Raw genomic sequence first — 14,462 nt, forward strand, 5'->3', positions numbered from 1 at the left:
TGTCACGTTCGACGCGTTTTGGAAAATATCGGACAAGCTATGAGAAAATGTGCCTAATATTATACAACGCTGTTACGTATGAGAAAACATAGAGACAAATATTTTATATCATTAGATTTGTCACGCGTATCGAAACTGAGGCGAACAAGGTGGCTAATTGTCTTAATTTGAAGTCGCATAGTAAACAACGAAAGTTATTTAAATAATTAATACTTAAATATTGTCTACAATGTAGAGTTGTGTGTTCAGGAAGTGTAAAAACTATTTGTAAATATACACTTTATTGTGAATGTATACATTATCAATCCATATTCGACTCACTGCTGAGCTCGAGTCTCAGAATGAAAGGGGTTATGTCAATAGTCCACCACGCTGGCCCAATCCGGATTGGCAGACTTCACACGCAGAGAATTAAGAAAATTCTCTGGTATGCAGGTTTCCTCACGATGTTTTTCTTTCACGATTTGAAAGACGTGATATTTAATTTATTAAAATTCACACAACTGAAATTTTGGAGGTGCATGCCCCGGACTGGATTCGAACCCACGCCCTCCGGAATCGGAGTCAAAGGTCATATCCACTGGGCTATCACAGCTCAATGTGTGCAGTGGAGTAGCTATATTCATATATCATGTCTAATATTATAAAATCGGTAGAAGGGGAAAAGTTTGAATTTCTTTTGGTCCAATTCGAAATGTCCGTTGAGGGGTTTTATCGGATTTGGGTGACGTTATCACTTGGATTCGACGGTTTATCGAGGAGTATCATTATTAAATCATCACATCATCATATCATCATCATAAACACAAAGACACTGCACCGCCGCTGGTTACCTGCGGAACGCCCAAAACTTTTTAGTTATGTGTATTTTAAGAAATTAAATATCTCAAACGTGGAAGAAAAAACATCGTGAGGAAACCTGTATGTACATGAGAATTTTCTTAATTCTCTAAGTGTGTGAAATCTGCTTATCCGGAGTGGGCCAGCGTGATGGACTATTAGCCTAACGCCTCTCACTCTGAGAGGAGACTCGTGCTCAATGTTGAGTCAAATATGGGTTGTTAGGTAATAATGATGATGAAAGCCATAAAGTTCTGTCTCATTTTTATGCGAAAATAATAATTAAAGTCCGTCTTCTTTGCTTCATGAATGAAAAAATAATAATAAAATAAATAAAATTTATTAATATATAATAACTTTCTAAACTTTACATAAATTAGTGCGAGTTTGTAACCTTCTTTTAGGAATAGTAAAAACTACCTCATGAAGTACCAATGAAGCCTTATACACCGATATACAAAGGTTTTAACAAACAATGTGCCTAGTGGGAGTTTTCAATATTTTCATACTGTTACTATCGCGTTGACGTAAACGCGAATTTATATGGAATTGAAACAGTTGTGCAGTAATGCCACTAGATGGCGTTGTCTCAATTCCTTGGAAATACGCATCGTTACAGTATCAAACTGCCACTAGGCCCTCAGTTATTCGTACAACCTCTGAACATCGTATAAAATAATAAGTAGGGATTAATCAGCTTTGCTCAGTGAAATTTAATGCCGAAACCTTACTAAAAGTTAGCGGACAGAAAAAATAGCAGGGGTTCTATGTTTATCGGTAAGTCACCTTTGACATATGTGGAATTTTAGATGTGAAAATTTGTAGGTTTGTAATTGGATGTCCTGGATCGATCCCCGGCTGGGCCGATTGAGGTTTCTTAATTGGGCCAAGACTGGCTGGTGAGAGGCTTCGGCCGTGGCTAGTTACCATCCTTCCGTGTAGAAACATCCTCCTCCTAACAAGTTAACCCGCTTCCATCTTAGATTGCATCATCACTTACTATCAGGTGGAATTGTAGTCGTGGGCTAACTTAACCTGTAATGAATAAAAAAAAAAATAACTAGCCATTGTTAGTTATTCATAAGTGACGTGATTTCGTAATCACTATTTATAACTAACTGATGAAAATTGTGTAGATCAAAAATGTCATCCGGTGATTGCTAACAACCCTTCGTAAATACCATAGAGTTATTAGATGACATTGCTCAGTTAACATTGTGATTTTTGTTAACAATGGGATTTACAGAATACGTCAACGAAAACTATACTTATGTAAAAGTTAGTAAATTGGACGGCTGGCTTTCTATTAATACTGATCGACGATAATTCCTCTTTAAAATAATTCGCTGGGCCTATTTCTCTCGTGTTGTATGTCCCGCCAATCACAGCAAATAATTTAATCCCTAAACTTATAATATCACTCGCGCACATTTTAATGTCTGTCTGAGAAATATTATGAAAAAAATACAGAAATTAGCTTTTTACTTGAAGATTTGTGGAAAAATTTGAAACTCTGAAATATTTTATAAATGAATCACTTTTAGGGGGCAAGATGGAAAATACAAAAAAAAATTGCATCATGTGACCTTGTGACACATCAAATGAAAGAACTTGTAAAGAGGATAAATCAAATATATATTTTTTGTAATTTTAAAGCAAATTGTTATTTAAAACGACGAAAATTGACCATTCCCCCCTTATCTCCGAAACCAAGCCTAAATTTTTTAAAAAAAAATGCAGAAGTTAGCTTTCTATTTTAACTTCAGAACTGAAATTTCTTAATATGAATGTCATTTTTGAGGGGCAAAAATATTCTAACTGCATCATGTGACATCAAATGAAAGAGTTTGTTAAAAGGATCTCAAATATATATTTTTTGTAATTTTAAAATATTTAGTTACCAAGTAATGTAAGAAAAGACGTCGAAAATTAATTTAAAACAATTTCAGGTCAGTTTTCAGAAACATGATAGATCAACATCTTTCGGAACCCTCGTCAACGAAATCAACTCGCACTTGTCCGGTTTTTCGCATAATTCGCTGGAACTATTTCTCTCTACGTGTTGTTAAGTCCCGCCAATCACAGCTAATAAAATACCTTAACCGATTTTCATGTAATTTTTACACCTACATAAAGCTCAATCTAGCAAATGTTTTATAACTTTGTTACTTTAATGTCAGCCTTCATAACTAAGTTGCTAAGTTTACGATTAATTTGCCCTTATTAATAAATCCAAGGTGCAAGAAACATGAACGAGTTTATGTTAGTACATTATATTGTCATTATTTAGTTGTAGATAAAGTAGGTATAACTAAAGCGATTGTTCGCGAGGATTCCACAGTTCGATTACGATCATTATCCATAGCATCAATTACGTGGTCCGTTGGACCTCGTCACATCCATGCTGTCTAAACGTATCTATTAGCGTTATTTATGCAACTTTGATGTTATGTAAGGGCCGGCGTATAGACAGTAAGTTTTCAGACGGTCTGAGTTCTATATATTATCGGACTCAGAAAAGATTACAAAAATAAGAAAACTAATGTCGAACAAAGGTTATGATTCACAACATTTGCCAGGACAACTTAATTAACAAATCAAACTGTAACCAAAATAAGACCCTAGAATAGCAGAGAATGACCTTGAGTGAAGTCACGCACTTGTGAACGTTGTGTGTGGGGTTAAAGCCGCCTTTGACAGATACCTAACACTCCCCTTTTCGACTCAAGTCACTCTCCCCGCCTATCCCAAATAACCCATAAAGAATTACACAACAAGAAATGTGGACGGCTCGAAGTTCGAACGCCACGAGCACACTGAAACCGTCCGTACTGCAAGTCGTTGTGACGCGGCGATAAACATATAATCTTCGCATTGTTTTCAGGCCGTGCCCCTACTATGGTGACATAGAGGAATTAGATATGGTGACGCATCACACAAAATTCACCATCAAAATTGTCGGTCGTTTTTTGAGGGGGACATAGTAAAGTCAGACATTGAAAATATTTAACACGAATAAATATATGTTTAACATACATATCGCTTAGACTATCCACAGAATATTAGTCAGGGGAATCGATTTTTTTTAGATATTATTTATATTATAAATTGGTTATACATAGTTAAGGTAAAATATGAAATGAAGCGTACGTTTATCTGTTGGTAAACTACAAGTTGTTGTTTTTATGCCGTTCAACTACACAAACCGGCATTTTTAGGGAGCTTTACACGACGATAACGATTACAACAATGAAACATTCATTCTACAGAAACAATTATTATATTAACACGTTAGATCGTGATGAGTGATCACTTTATACTTTTGATAGAGGGTTAAAGACTAGCGAGGCAGGTCCTAAGGTAATTACTTTTAGGTCTAAGCAAAGTAGGTACCTAGTACTTTTTTAAAGCCTTGTTTTATGGGTAGGTATTGTAGTGGATTTTATCATAATATATATTTATTTGCTACATCTATACAAATATTATAAAGAGGAAGACTTTGTTTGTATGTTTGTTTGTTTGTTTGATTGTAATGAATAGGCTCAAAAACTACTGAACAGATTTTAAAAATTCTTTCACCATTCGAAAGCTACATTATCCACAAGTAACATAGGCTAAATTTTATTTTGGAAAAAAATGGGGTTCCGTAAGATATTTGGGTTTTTCGGACCCAAGGTGTAAGAAATCAACCAGAAAAGTAGGGTAGGTGTAGGTAGGAGTAGGGTAGGGGTAGGATAGGGGTAGTTGAAAGTTTACATCGAGTTTCACGCGGACGAAGTCGCAGGCGTCGGCTAGTAATAAATACTTATATAATACTTATAAAACAATATATTATATAATGAATACTGTTATATAAGGACTTATTTATAAATGGAATTTTTATTTTAAACGGTTTAAATAACATGACAATAGTTATAAGTAATAAATTATGATTGTTAGCAGTTTCTTAGCAAACGTATTTTTAGTTGAAGATAAACATTACATTAAATTAATGTAAATGTACATATATAGGTAGTTATCTGTTGTAGGATCAAAATCTGAAGTAATGATTAGCTATAAAAATGTCGGTTTACAAATTTAAAATATTTCTTGATCCTATAAGTTCTGTTCAAATATAAAATCCTCTAAGCCGTTTCGAAAATATCAGCGTTATTTTTTTTATTAAACACACACAAATAATAATAACTATTGAGGTTAATAAAATTATTATAACCTGATAAATGCAGTTGTCGTTTCTGGAATATTATATACTAGCGGACGCCCGCGACTTCGTCCGCGTGAAACTCGATGTAAACTTTCAACTACCTCTACCCTACCCCTACCTATCCCTACCCTACCCCTACACTACCCCTACCCTACCCCTACCCTACCCTACCCTACTCTACCCCTACCCTACCCTACCCTACTCTACCCCTACCCTACCCATACCCTACCCTACCCTACCCGTAAAAAAAAGTAAAAGTATCCCATGTCCTTCTCCTGGCTCTAAACTACCTCTCTGCCAATTTTCAGCTAAATCGGTTCAGCCGTTCTTGAGTTATAAGTGGAGTAACTAACACGACTTTCTTTTATATATATATATATATATATATATAGATTAAAGCAGTACTTAACTACTACGTACCTATGGATCATTTAATGGTATTTAACTTCTTTTCACGCCTAAATGGGGATGATGACTAGGTTTGAATATATTGATTTTTATGATACATTCGGGTAAATAGGGTCAATGTTAACTAATTTATACATAAAAAGCAAAGATTGTCTGGATATTTGCAAAATAAATGAGATTATAAAATTTCAAAAACTACTAAAATTTTTTTATCGTAATTAGATGAAAATTCATACAGTTTTAGCTTCCTTGCATTAAATGTGACATTTTTTAATATATGAACTATTAAGATAAACGCACAAATAACAAAGATATTAGTAATTTTGTTTGAACGCCCATACAAATCTAACGATCATTACATTGCCTATGACGTCATTTTTTCGAGCCATTTTGTATGGGGCGTTTTTCAGGGATCCGCGGCAGCGCCGCAAATCTGACTCTTTAAATCCCTGTAGCTCCGAAAGTAATGATCGCAGATACCCTGTTCCTTTTACAAAATTGCTTTACTATTTGTATACTCTTAATTTATATACAATTTAAAAAACTGTCATCATCCCTATTGTTCCATAATTGCTTTATACTCGTAGCACAGCCCATTACAAACAGCAAGTACGATTAAAAAAAATTCCAACAGTCATGCATAGCTAATATATAAGTAAATACCTAATAACGTCTTTATATACATAAATCATAACACTTCATTTCCATAGGGGTATGCAGAGATCTTTTCCATGAATTTCTCAATTGATTCTTCTCTAATTGCATCAAACCTTAAAGTTCGACCTTTTTTGATAGGAAAGTCCTGAAAATGGCCCAGGCACGTTCGCCTTGGTCTTCCACTTCCACATCTCTGCCCTGGGCATGCTATGGTGGCACGTCGATTACCTTTCTACAATCGCAAACGTTTAGAAAACTTAAAAAAGGGTTCATCAAGTCCCTTTTTTAAGTTGTCGACAACTTCATAACGTGACCTGTCAATAGCTGCTATGTTTTTTTTCATTTTCGAAGCGTTTGCGATTGTAGAAAGAGAATCGCAGTGCCAGAAGGCTATAGGATTTCGCTGGGGCTGTGTCGATCCAGTGCCCGACGCAAATATAAATAGTTTTGACTAATATAAATACCGATAGATGGCGGGCGTTTTTATATACATTTACATATTTCGAAAATTTTTAAACAAGGAATTTTTAATTTTGTACGATTTATGTGTAATGTACTAAATGTTCCCAGTCAAAAACATTGTGCACCTTTCATTATGTTTAAAAAAACGGTTTTTTCCCCAAAATTTAATTTGTCGTCCGCCATCAAAGAACAGAATATAAACCGCTCGGGAATTCAAATATACAAAAATACTTATTAATATTTGAATTAAGTATTATATTTGTTATTATTATCAACCCGTTTTCGACTCACTGTAGAACATGAGTCTCCTCTCAGAATGTTTGGGGTTTGACCTTAGTCCACCACGCTGGCCCAATTGGCAGACTTCACATACGTTGAGCATTTAGAAAATTCTCAGATATCTAGGTTTCCTCAAGATGTTTTTCCTTCACCGTTCTAGACACGTGATATTTAATTTCAAATGCACATAACTGAAAAATTGGAGATGCATGCCCCGGACAGGATTCGAACCTACTCCCTCCGAATCGGAGGCAGAGGTCATATCCACTGGGCTATCACATCTCTTACTAAAACATGAGACAATTAATTCCCAATTGTGGGAATCGAACCCACGCCACTGATGCAGCGGGCAGGGTCACTACTTACTGAACCAATGGTTAGAATGGAAGATATGCGTGAAGTGTTGTCCACTTTCACTTGTGTAGCAACACTTGCATAGTTACCGCCAAAACAAGTGACACCTCTAGACAAAACAATTTGCACGTATCGCGGAAGTTGAACCGATCGATCGATAGTTTACAGATACCTTGAGACACTACCGAGTTACTGACCGGTTTATTGTAACCAATTCAAAGATGAACCTGATGGACACAGCACAACTGTGTAGGTTGAATTTATTTATTATTTTCAAAACGTAAGTAAACGTAGGCAACCGAAACGAATTTAGGGATTTCCATGAGATGAATTTACACAAAGGTAAATTTATCTTATGAAAATCCCTTTTGCTCTATAGCAAAAAATAATAGATAGAAACGGAGAGCTAAAGTAGATAATCTACTTTTATTTGACAATGTTGTTTTGGATAAAGTGGCAAAGTTAACAGGTGCGTTTGTATATGAATCTGAAGGAGCGTCGGCAAATAATTCGTTTCTGTTATCATTAGTTTAGAGACAAACATATTAGTGCTTCAACAATTCTTTCTCTATTCTGAGACTACTGCCTACATCCAAATTCCCATATACGGATTAAGAACTTTAGTTTACTAGTATTACTCGTATTATGGATTATGTGCTAAAAATGTCATTGCAGTTAATTAAAAAAATATTTTTTTTAGGGACAGCCAAACCAAACGAAAAGAACAGATTTTTTTAATACAATCAATATAATTATTTTAGAACAAATAACGGTTAATACGTTATCAGTACTGTAAGTCGTCGATGAAGTTTTTGCTAGCACTTTTTGCTCGGCGCAGTAAAAACTTACTACGGCATCGATTTCATTGGGGTTTTCACCGATAGAAAGTTCAAGATCAAGGGCTCCTATCAAATTGAGGTTTTATATAACAATGGATCTGCTTACCGGGGTTCGGGGTTCCGCAGGAGGGTCCATTGCAGGCCAAGCAGGCACCTTTACCATGGCTACCATCCATACTGAGAGTCAATGTTGGTGCTAAACTGGGTCTTGGGCACAACTTACAGCCTCCGTTGTATTTCTCACATAAGCACCATCTTCCTAAATTCTCCACTTTCAGCTCATTCAGGCTGTATTTATCGTATCTCTTCTCCAAAGAAGCAGCGATCCTACCCGGTTCCTGGAGGAACTCGCAAGAATTCGGACATACATGGCACTTCCCATCGTTATTAGATTCCGATATGTCGTCTTGTTCGTTAGAATCCATGGGGATCTGGTAATCGTCCTTCCTCTCGCTGTCAGTTCCCATGTAAGAAGTAAGAGTCACCTCAGAGGAAGACCGCGCAGCGTTGTTCAACTTATATTTCGTCATTGTGGGACTTTAGAAATACGTTTTGAAGGAGGACGCGCGAGACATCACGTTTTGTTTAATGTTTTTCAGTCACAGCACTGTTTAGTCTTTCGTTTATAATCTTTGGGGCAAGTATCACAGTCGGTAGGTTCGCGTGCTTGTGTCGAGAGCGAGCGGTCGAATGTCTCGTCTCAGACGTGGTAGCGAACTGGCTGATTCGGTACGAATGAGCCCAGAGTTCGCTGTCAGGGAAATGGCGTGAAATGATCGCCGAGTTTATTACTTGGAAAAGGATTTGTTTTACATTTGTTGAATGTTATGATTGTTAATGATAGCAGGACGTAATGTTTCTTATTTCTAATATTGTTGAGACATTTTTATGTTTTATAATACGAGTTTAACTAACTAAACCGATGATCTTCTTACAACTTTATTGACAAACTTTCTCATACAAAATAAATACAAGTAGGTAGTGGAAATTGTTTCGCTTTTTCAGTTCTGTCTACTCAAATCTTTGTACCTAATGACGCAATCAAAATAAATAAATAGGTTAGCCATAATATTTTTAAGAATAAAAATAAAATTTCTTTTACTATTAGATTATTTTTTAAAATGCTATAAAAGTTTAATATTTATTGTATTTATATTATATTAAAAGTGCCTAAATAAAAAAAAAAAAACAAAAAAAAGAGAGCCGCCCGAACAGGGACTTGAACCCTGGACCCTTGGATTAAAAGTCCAATGCTCTACCGACTGAGCTATCCGGGCTCATGCTGGTTTATCGAAATTATTGTATACCACCTTTACAATGTCTTTATTTTGTAACCATCTTATACTGATTCGTTATTATATTGATCTGAATAAACAATTATTTTAATAACAAATAAGTAGGTATTATGTAAATATTTTCAGAAGTGATGTAATGGACTTCGAGATTCCAGTATTTTTAAAGATTGATACATCTATTTACACAGTAGAATTTTATTGTTATTTTATAAAATGAAACTAATGCCAACATCATATAGTTTTTGATGTAAGTTTAGATATTCATAGAAAATAATCCGCACTCCTACATCATACTTTCATATCGTGCTACTGTATTATTACCGTAAAATTAGTATAGTCACAGAAACATGTATAGTAATTACTATATATATATATACACCTACTAATATATTACTATATTTGTAGTATACTTGCTAATATAGTAATAAATAGGTAAATAGGTTTTTGTAAAATAATAAGTATAATTTCATACCTACTATGCCTTCCCTTCGAACCGATTTTTTGTGAAAATTCTATGAGACCAATCTGGATTAGATTATTGGCAAAGTTGGTGATGATCGCATGAGGTAGGAACAAAAATAAACCTTTTTTGATGTCGGTTAAATTTTTAAAATTATTTTCGATCTATACTTGCCAATAGGAAGCGCACTCATAATCTTTTTCGGATAAAAATAAAACTACGAACCAGAAGTGCGAACTAACTATTCAATCGATAAACAGAAATAAACCTATTCAATAAGACCGGGAACAAAGCTTCCTTTTTTTGTCGGATATCATGATCTTTTGTATATTTTGATAGTTCCATGAAAATTCTCCGTTATAACTTCTTAGAACTGTATTTCTGGAATCCAGAAGTCCTACCTATTTGTATTGGCTCGTTTTGAGAATGTTACTTGCAAGAATAGTTTTCATGAATTATCTTGATCTTTATTTTATTAGGTAGGCACTAGCAACGCACGCGACTTCGTCTGGTAATTAATGTAAACTTAAAACCCCTATTTTACCACTTTAGGAGTTGAATTTTAAAAATTCTTGAATCACATTATATTTAGTATTTTTTTCATGATTTATGAATAATTTTTTTAAACTGTAACTCTATAAATAAACAACATTCTATACAGACTTCCAACCCCTAATAATAAAAAGAATAGAAAACCCTTTTGTTTTTATTTCGAAGTCCCATTTTTCATGATACCAAAATTCATCTTGATCGGTTCAGCCGTTTAACTGTGAAAGGTAACAGACAGAAGACAGACAGGCTTTGCTTTATAATATTAGTTTCAATTGGTTAGAATAGTTGATAGAAAGTTGTATTGCAAGCCCCCTTTACAGTAATTGTAAGTTGGGGGATTACACCTATTACATTACCTACCTGCAATCTCGAGGTCCTTTAAATTTTTATGTGGTGTACCTACCTACTAAGACATAGATAAAGATTCATCGTCATCATTAACAGCCGATGGACGTCCACTGCTGGACATATGCTGCCTCTTGGATGGACTTTCAAAGAAAACGGTCTCGTGTCGCGAGTATCCAGCGGCTCCCTGCAACCGCTTGATGTCCTCGGTCCATCTAGTGAGGGGTCGACCAACGCTGCGTTTTCCGGTGCGGGGTTGCCATTCCAGCACCTTGGGACACCAACGTCCATCGGCTTTTCGAACTATGTGGCCTGCCCATTGCCACTTCAGCTTCGCGACTCGCTGAGCTATGTCAGTGACTTTGGTTCGTCTGCGGATCTCCACATTTCTGATTCGATCACGAAGAGAAACCCCAAGCACAGCTCGCTCCATCACCCGCTATGAGGGCCACAGTTAGCGACCAGTGTGCCTAGTGGGAGTTTTCAATATTTTCATACTGTTACTATCGCGTTGACGTTAACGCGAATTTATATGGAATTGAAACAGTTGTGCAGTAGTGCCATTAGATGGCTCTGTTTCAATTCCTTAGGAACTCGCGTTTACGTTAACGTGACAGTAACAGTATCAAACAGCCACTAGGCCGGTCTCGGATCCGTAAGTCATCTCTGAAGCTTAGTCATCCGTATGTCATCACTGATTATGAAACCCAAATTCCTTGCCTCACACACACGTCTCATTATTTATCTTCTTTCTTTTCTTTCTCTCATTTACTCGCAAAACTACGCCATCGTTATTCGTAAATAGATTACGCAATAATAAACTGTACTTACCGTTACTTATGTACGTAGTACCTTAGTAGATGGCTACTAGGGTTGCCTTTTGTACGAGTACTATCAATCATAGTACCGTACTATATTTTCATCATTCAATATCAACCCATATTCGGCTCACTGCTAAGCTCGAGTCTCCGCTCAGAATGAGAGGGGTTAGGCCAATAGTCCACCACGCTGGTCCAATGCGGATTATTTATGCAGGTTTTCTCACGATGTTTTTCCTTCACCATTTGAGACATGTGATATTATTTTTTTTAAAATGCACACAACTGAAAAGTTTGAGTTGCATGCCCCGGACCGGATTCGAACCCACACCCTCCAGAATCGGAGGCAGAGGTCATATCCTGGGCTATCACGGCTACTATACTATATTTTAGTCAGATATATTATTTTAGAAACTTTATTTTTTATTTTATTTGTTTATTTGTAATCAGCAGCGTTAGAAATAATATTAATATTTTGTCTAAATAAATTCGATCAATGGCGTCGGTTGCGCCGGTATTGGTCGACTTTTGTCTATCTCTATCACTAGATACGGCATTTGGTAGCATGTTAGGTGTTCTTCAGCCTCCAAAATTCTAGAGACTAGAAGTTTATGTGACAACCCTAGTAGCTACAGCAGAGGGCGCGCCCTTGCACAATGAATTGTCGGTCGAGGAGTGTACATGGCTCGTAAAATGTATGATTGTCATCAAATACGTAAGTATATCTCGATAGATAGATTACAGTGGTTAATCAATGCGACTTCGGTTCATGAGGTCCTGGGGTTGAATCCAAAATATTGAGGTATTTTTTCCAAGATTTTTTTCAGGGGCAACTCAGAGTTGGAATGTTGGTGGTGTTTTTATTATTAACATCTGGAGGGCTATTCCGTAACGATGCTTTTGTAACTCGACAGTGTAAGTCTCGAATTCACCTCTATCTCTCTCTGTCTAACACGATACTATAGAAAGAGAAAGATAGAGTTGAATTCAAAACTCGCTCTTGCGAGTTTAAAACATCGTTACAGAATAGCCGTTCACATAGTGATTGGTATAGTACTAGACTTACAGAGGCAAACTGGCTCTTTGAAAACAAAGAGCTTGAGAACTTTGGCTGTTGAGAGGCTTCGGCCGTGGCTAGTTACCATCCTACCAAAAAGGACATACCCCCAAGCAATTTATCGCGCCGGTACGATGTCGTGTAGAAATCGAAAGGGGTGTGGATTTTCATCCTCCTCCTAACAAGTTAGCCCGCTTCCATCTTAGATTACATCACCACTTACCATCAGGTGAGATTGTAGTCAAGGGCTAACTTTAAAGAATAAAAAACAATATCACCAGCTCACCAATCTGCACTGTGATTGGTCTAAGCTCCAATAAGGAGATAATCTCCTATGATCTCACTCCTTGAGGCGTTCGGCGACGTGGGCGGCCTGCTAAGTTTCTGGAGCGAATTCTCCCAAGTTCCATTCTAACTGCCAAGTTAGCTGGAGTGATTCTAATGGGGATCTACGCACAAAAGCCAACTTTAGTGACCACAGAAAAGGCCCTGTGAAATAAAAACTTTAATGGGCCTTTGCTGCACTTGGCATTTAGAACTTTCTTGAAGAATAAGAACAGAGGTCGGGGCTACTGTTGTGTGGGCTATAAAATTGACTGATTACAGTTATATTTTAAACTGTGATAGCCCAGTGGATATGATTGTGGGTTCGAACCCGTTCCGGGACATGCACCTCCGATTTTTTAGTTATGTGCATTTTAAGAAATTTAATATCACGTGTCTCAAACGGCGAAGGAAAAACTACGTGAGGTAACCTGTATACCAGAGAATTTTTTTAATTCTCAGCGTGTGTGAAGTCTGCCAATCCGCATTGGGCCAGCGTGGTGGACTATTGACCTAAGCCCTCTCACTCTGAGAGAATATGGGTTGATAATGATGATATTTTGAACCCCGTTTGTGCGAAATGCCAACCCGATTCGGTGTCGACACACACAATTTTGGGTGCCCATTGATTTAGTAACAAAGCGAATCGGAAGGCACAAATCATCTATGGATATAACTGTAACAAAGCCTGCATCCGGTAGAGTGTCGGCGGTGGCGGTTTTTGAGGCGGAAGACGCGAGGCCGGCGAGTTTCCGCGTTACCAGCAAATTGCCGTGAACTGCGCCGTGACGAGTTATTGTGCTACTGGGTGCGCTGCCGATGGAGGTACGGGAACCACGGGTTTGTTGTAATGGGGGCAGCTTACCTCATAACAAGCGTTGCCAGACGTCCCGATTTTGGTGGGGCGTCCCGATTTTTAAATCAATATTAAATATGGGACATGCTCATTGCTCAGTCCCACTTTTCGGGAATATCTCGACCGTGCATGCGATGTTTTTTTTATTCTCTACAAGTTAGCCCTTGACTACAATCTCACCTGATGATAAGTGTTGAAGCAATCTAAGATGGAAACGGGCTAACTTGTTAGGAGTAGGATGAAATCCACACTCTTTTCGGTTTCTACACGACATCGTACCGGAACGCTAAATCTTGGCGGTACGTCTTTGTCGGTAGGGTGGTAACTAGCCACGGCAGAAGCCAGCCAGCCAGACCTGGACCAATTAAGAAAACCTCAATGGGCCCAGCCAGGGATCGAACCCAGGACCTCCGTCTTGTAAATCCACCGCACAAACCACTGCGCCACGGAGGCCGTCAATCACTGTATGTACGATGTTCCGCTTTCGATGAAAGAATCTTTTAACTATCGCCGATACCACCGCTGATTGTAGATCTAGACGCCCAAAAACGTCCTTTACGATCCTGACGATGACATAACGAACGACACTGCTTTCCAGGGGCACAAACACAAGCTACACAGCGTCTTCGCCGGCGAAGACGAGGTCCCCGATATCTGACGTCACCCAGACGTGGGCTTTTTAACTCACGATCTCGGGGGCGCCCGGACTGAT

The 14,462-nt window shown here is 37.4% G+C and overlaps 1 protein-coding gene and 1 non-coding gene across 2 annotated transcripts in view; both read right to left on the bottom strand.

Moving 5' to 3' along the window:
• LOC112053801 (sodium-independent sulfate anion transporter) overlaps window positions 1-8,786 on the bottom strand; it is a 37,359-nt gene extending 28,573 nt beyond the window's left edge. The window contains exon 1 of the mRNA XM_024093366.2: window positions 8,150-8,786. Coding sequence (XP_023949134.1) covers window positions 8,150-8,573 — 424 coding nt within the window. The 5' untranslated portion in view covers window positions 8,574-8,786. The remainder of the gene's footprint in view (window positions 1-8,149) is intronic.
• Window positions 8,787-9,247: 461 nt separating this feature from the next.
• Window positions 9,248-9,320, bottom strand: Trnak-uuu (transfer RNA lysine (anticodon UUU)). Its single transcript has one exon. It is a non-coding gene; the product is annotated as a tRNA-Lys (tRNA).
• Window positions 9,321-14,462: the final 5,142 nt, after the last annotated feature.

Source organism: Bicyclus anynana, chromosome 11 (genome assembly GCF_947172395.1).
Source record: "Bicyclus anynana chromosome 11, ilBicAnyn1.1, whole genome shotgun sequence".
Lineage (NCBI taxonomy): Eukaryota > Metazoa > Arthropoda > Insecta > Lepidoptera > Nymphalidae > Bicyclus > Bicyclus anynana.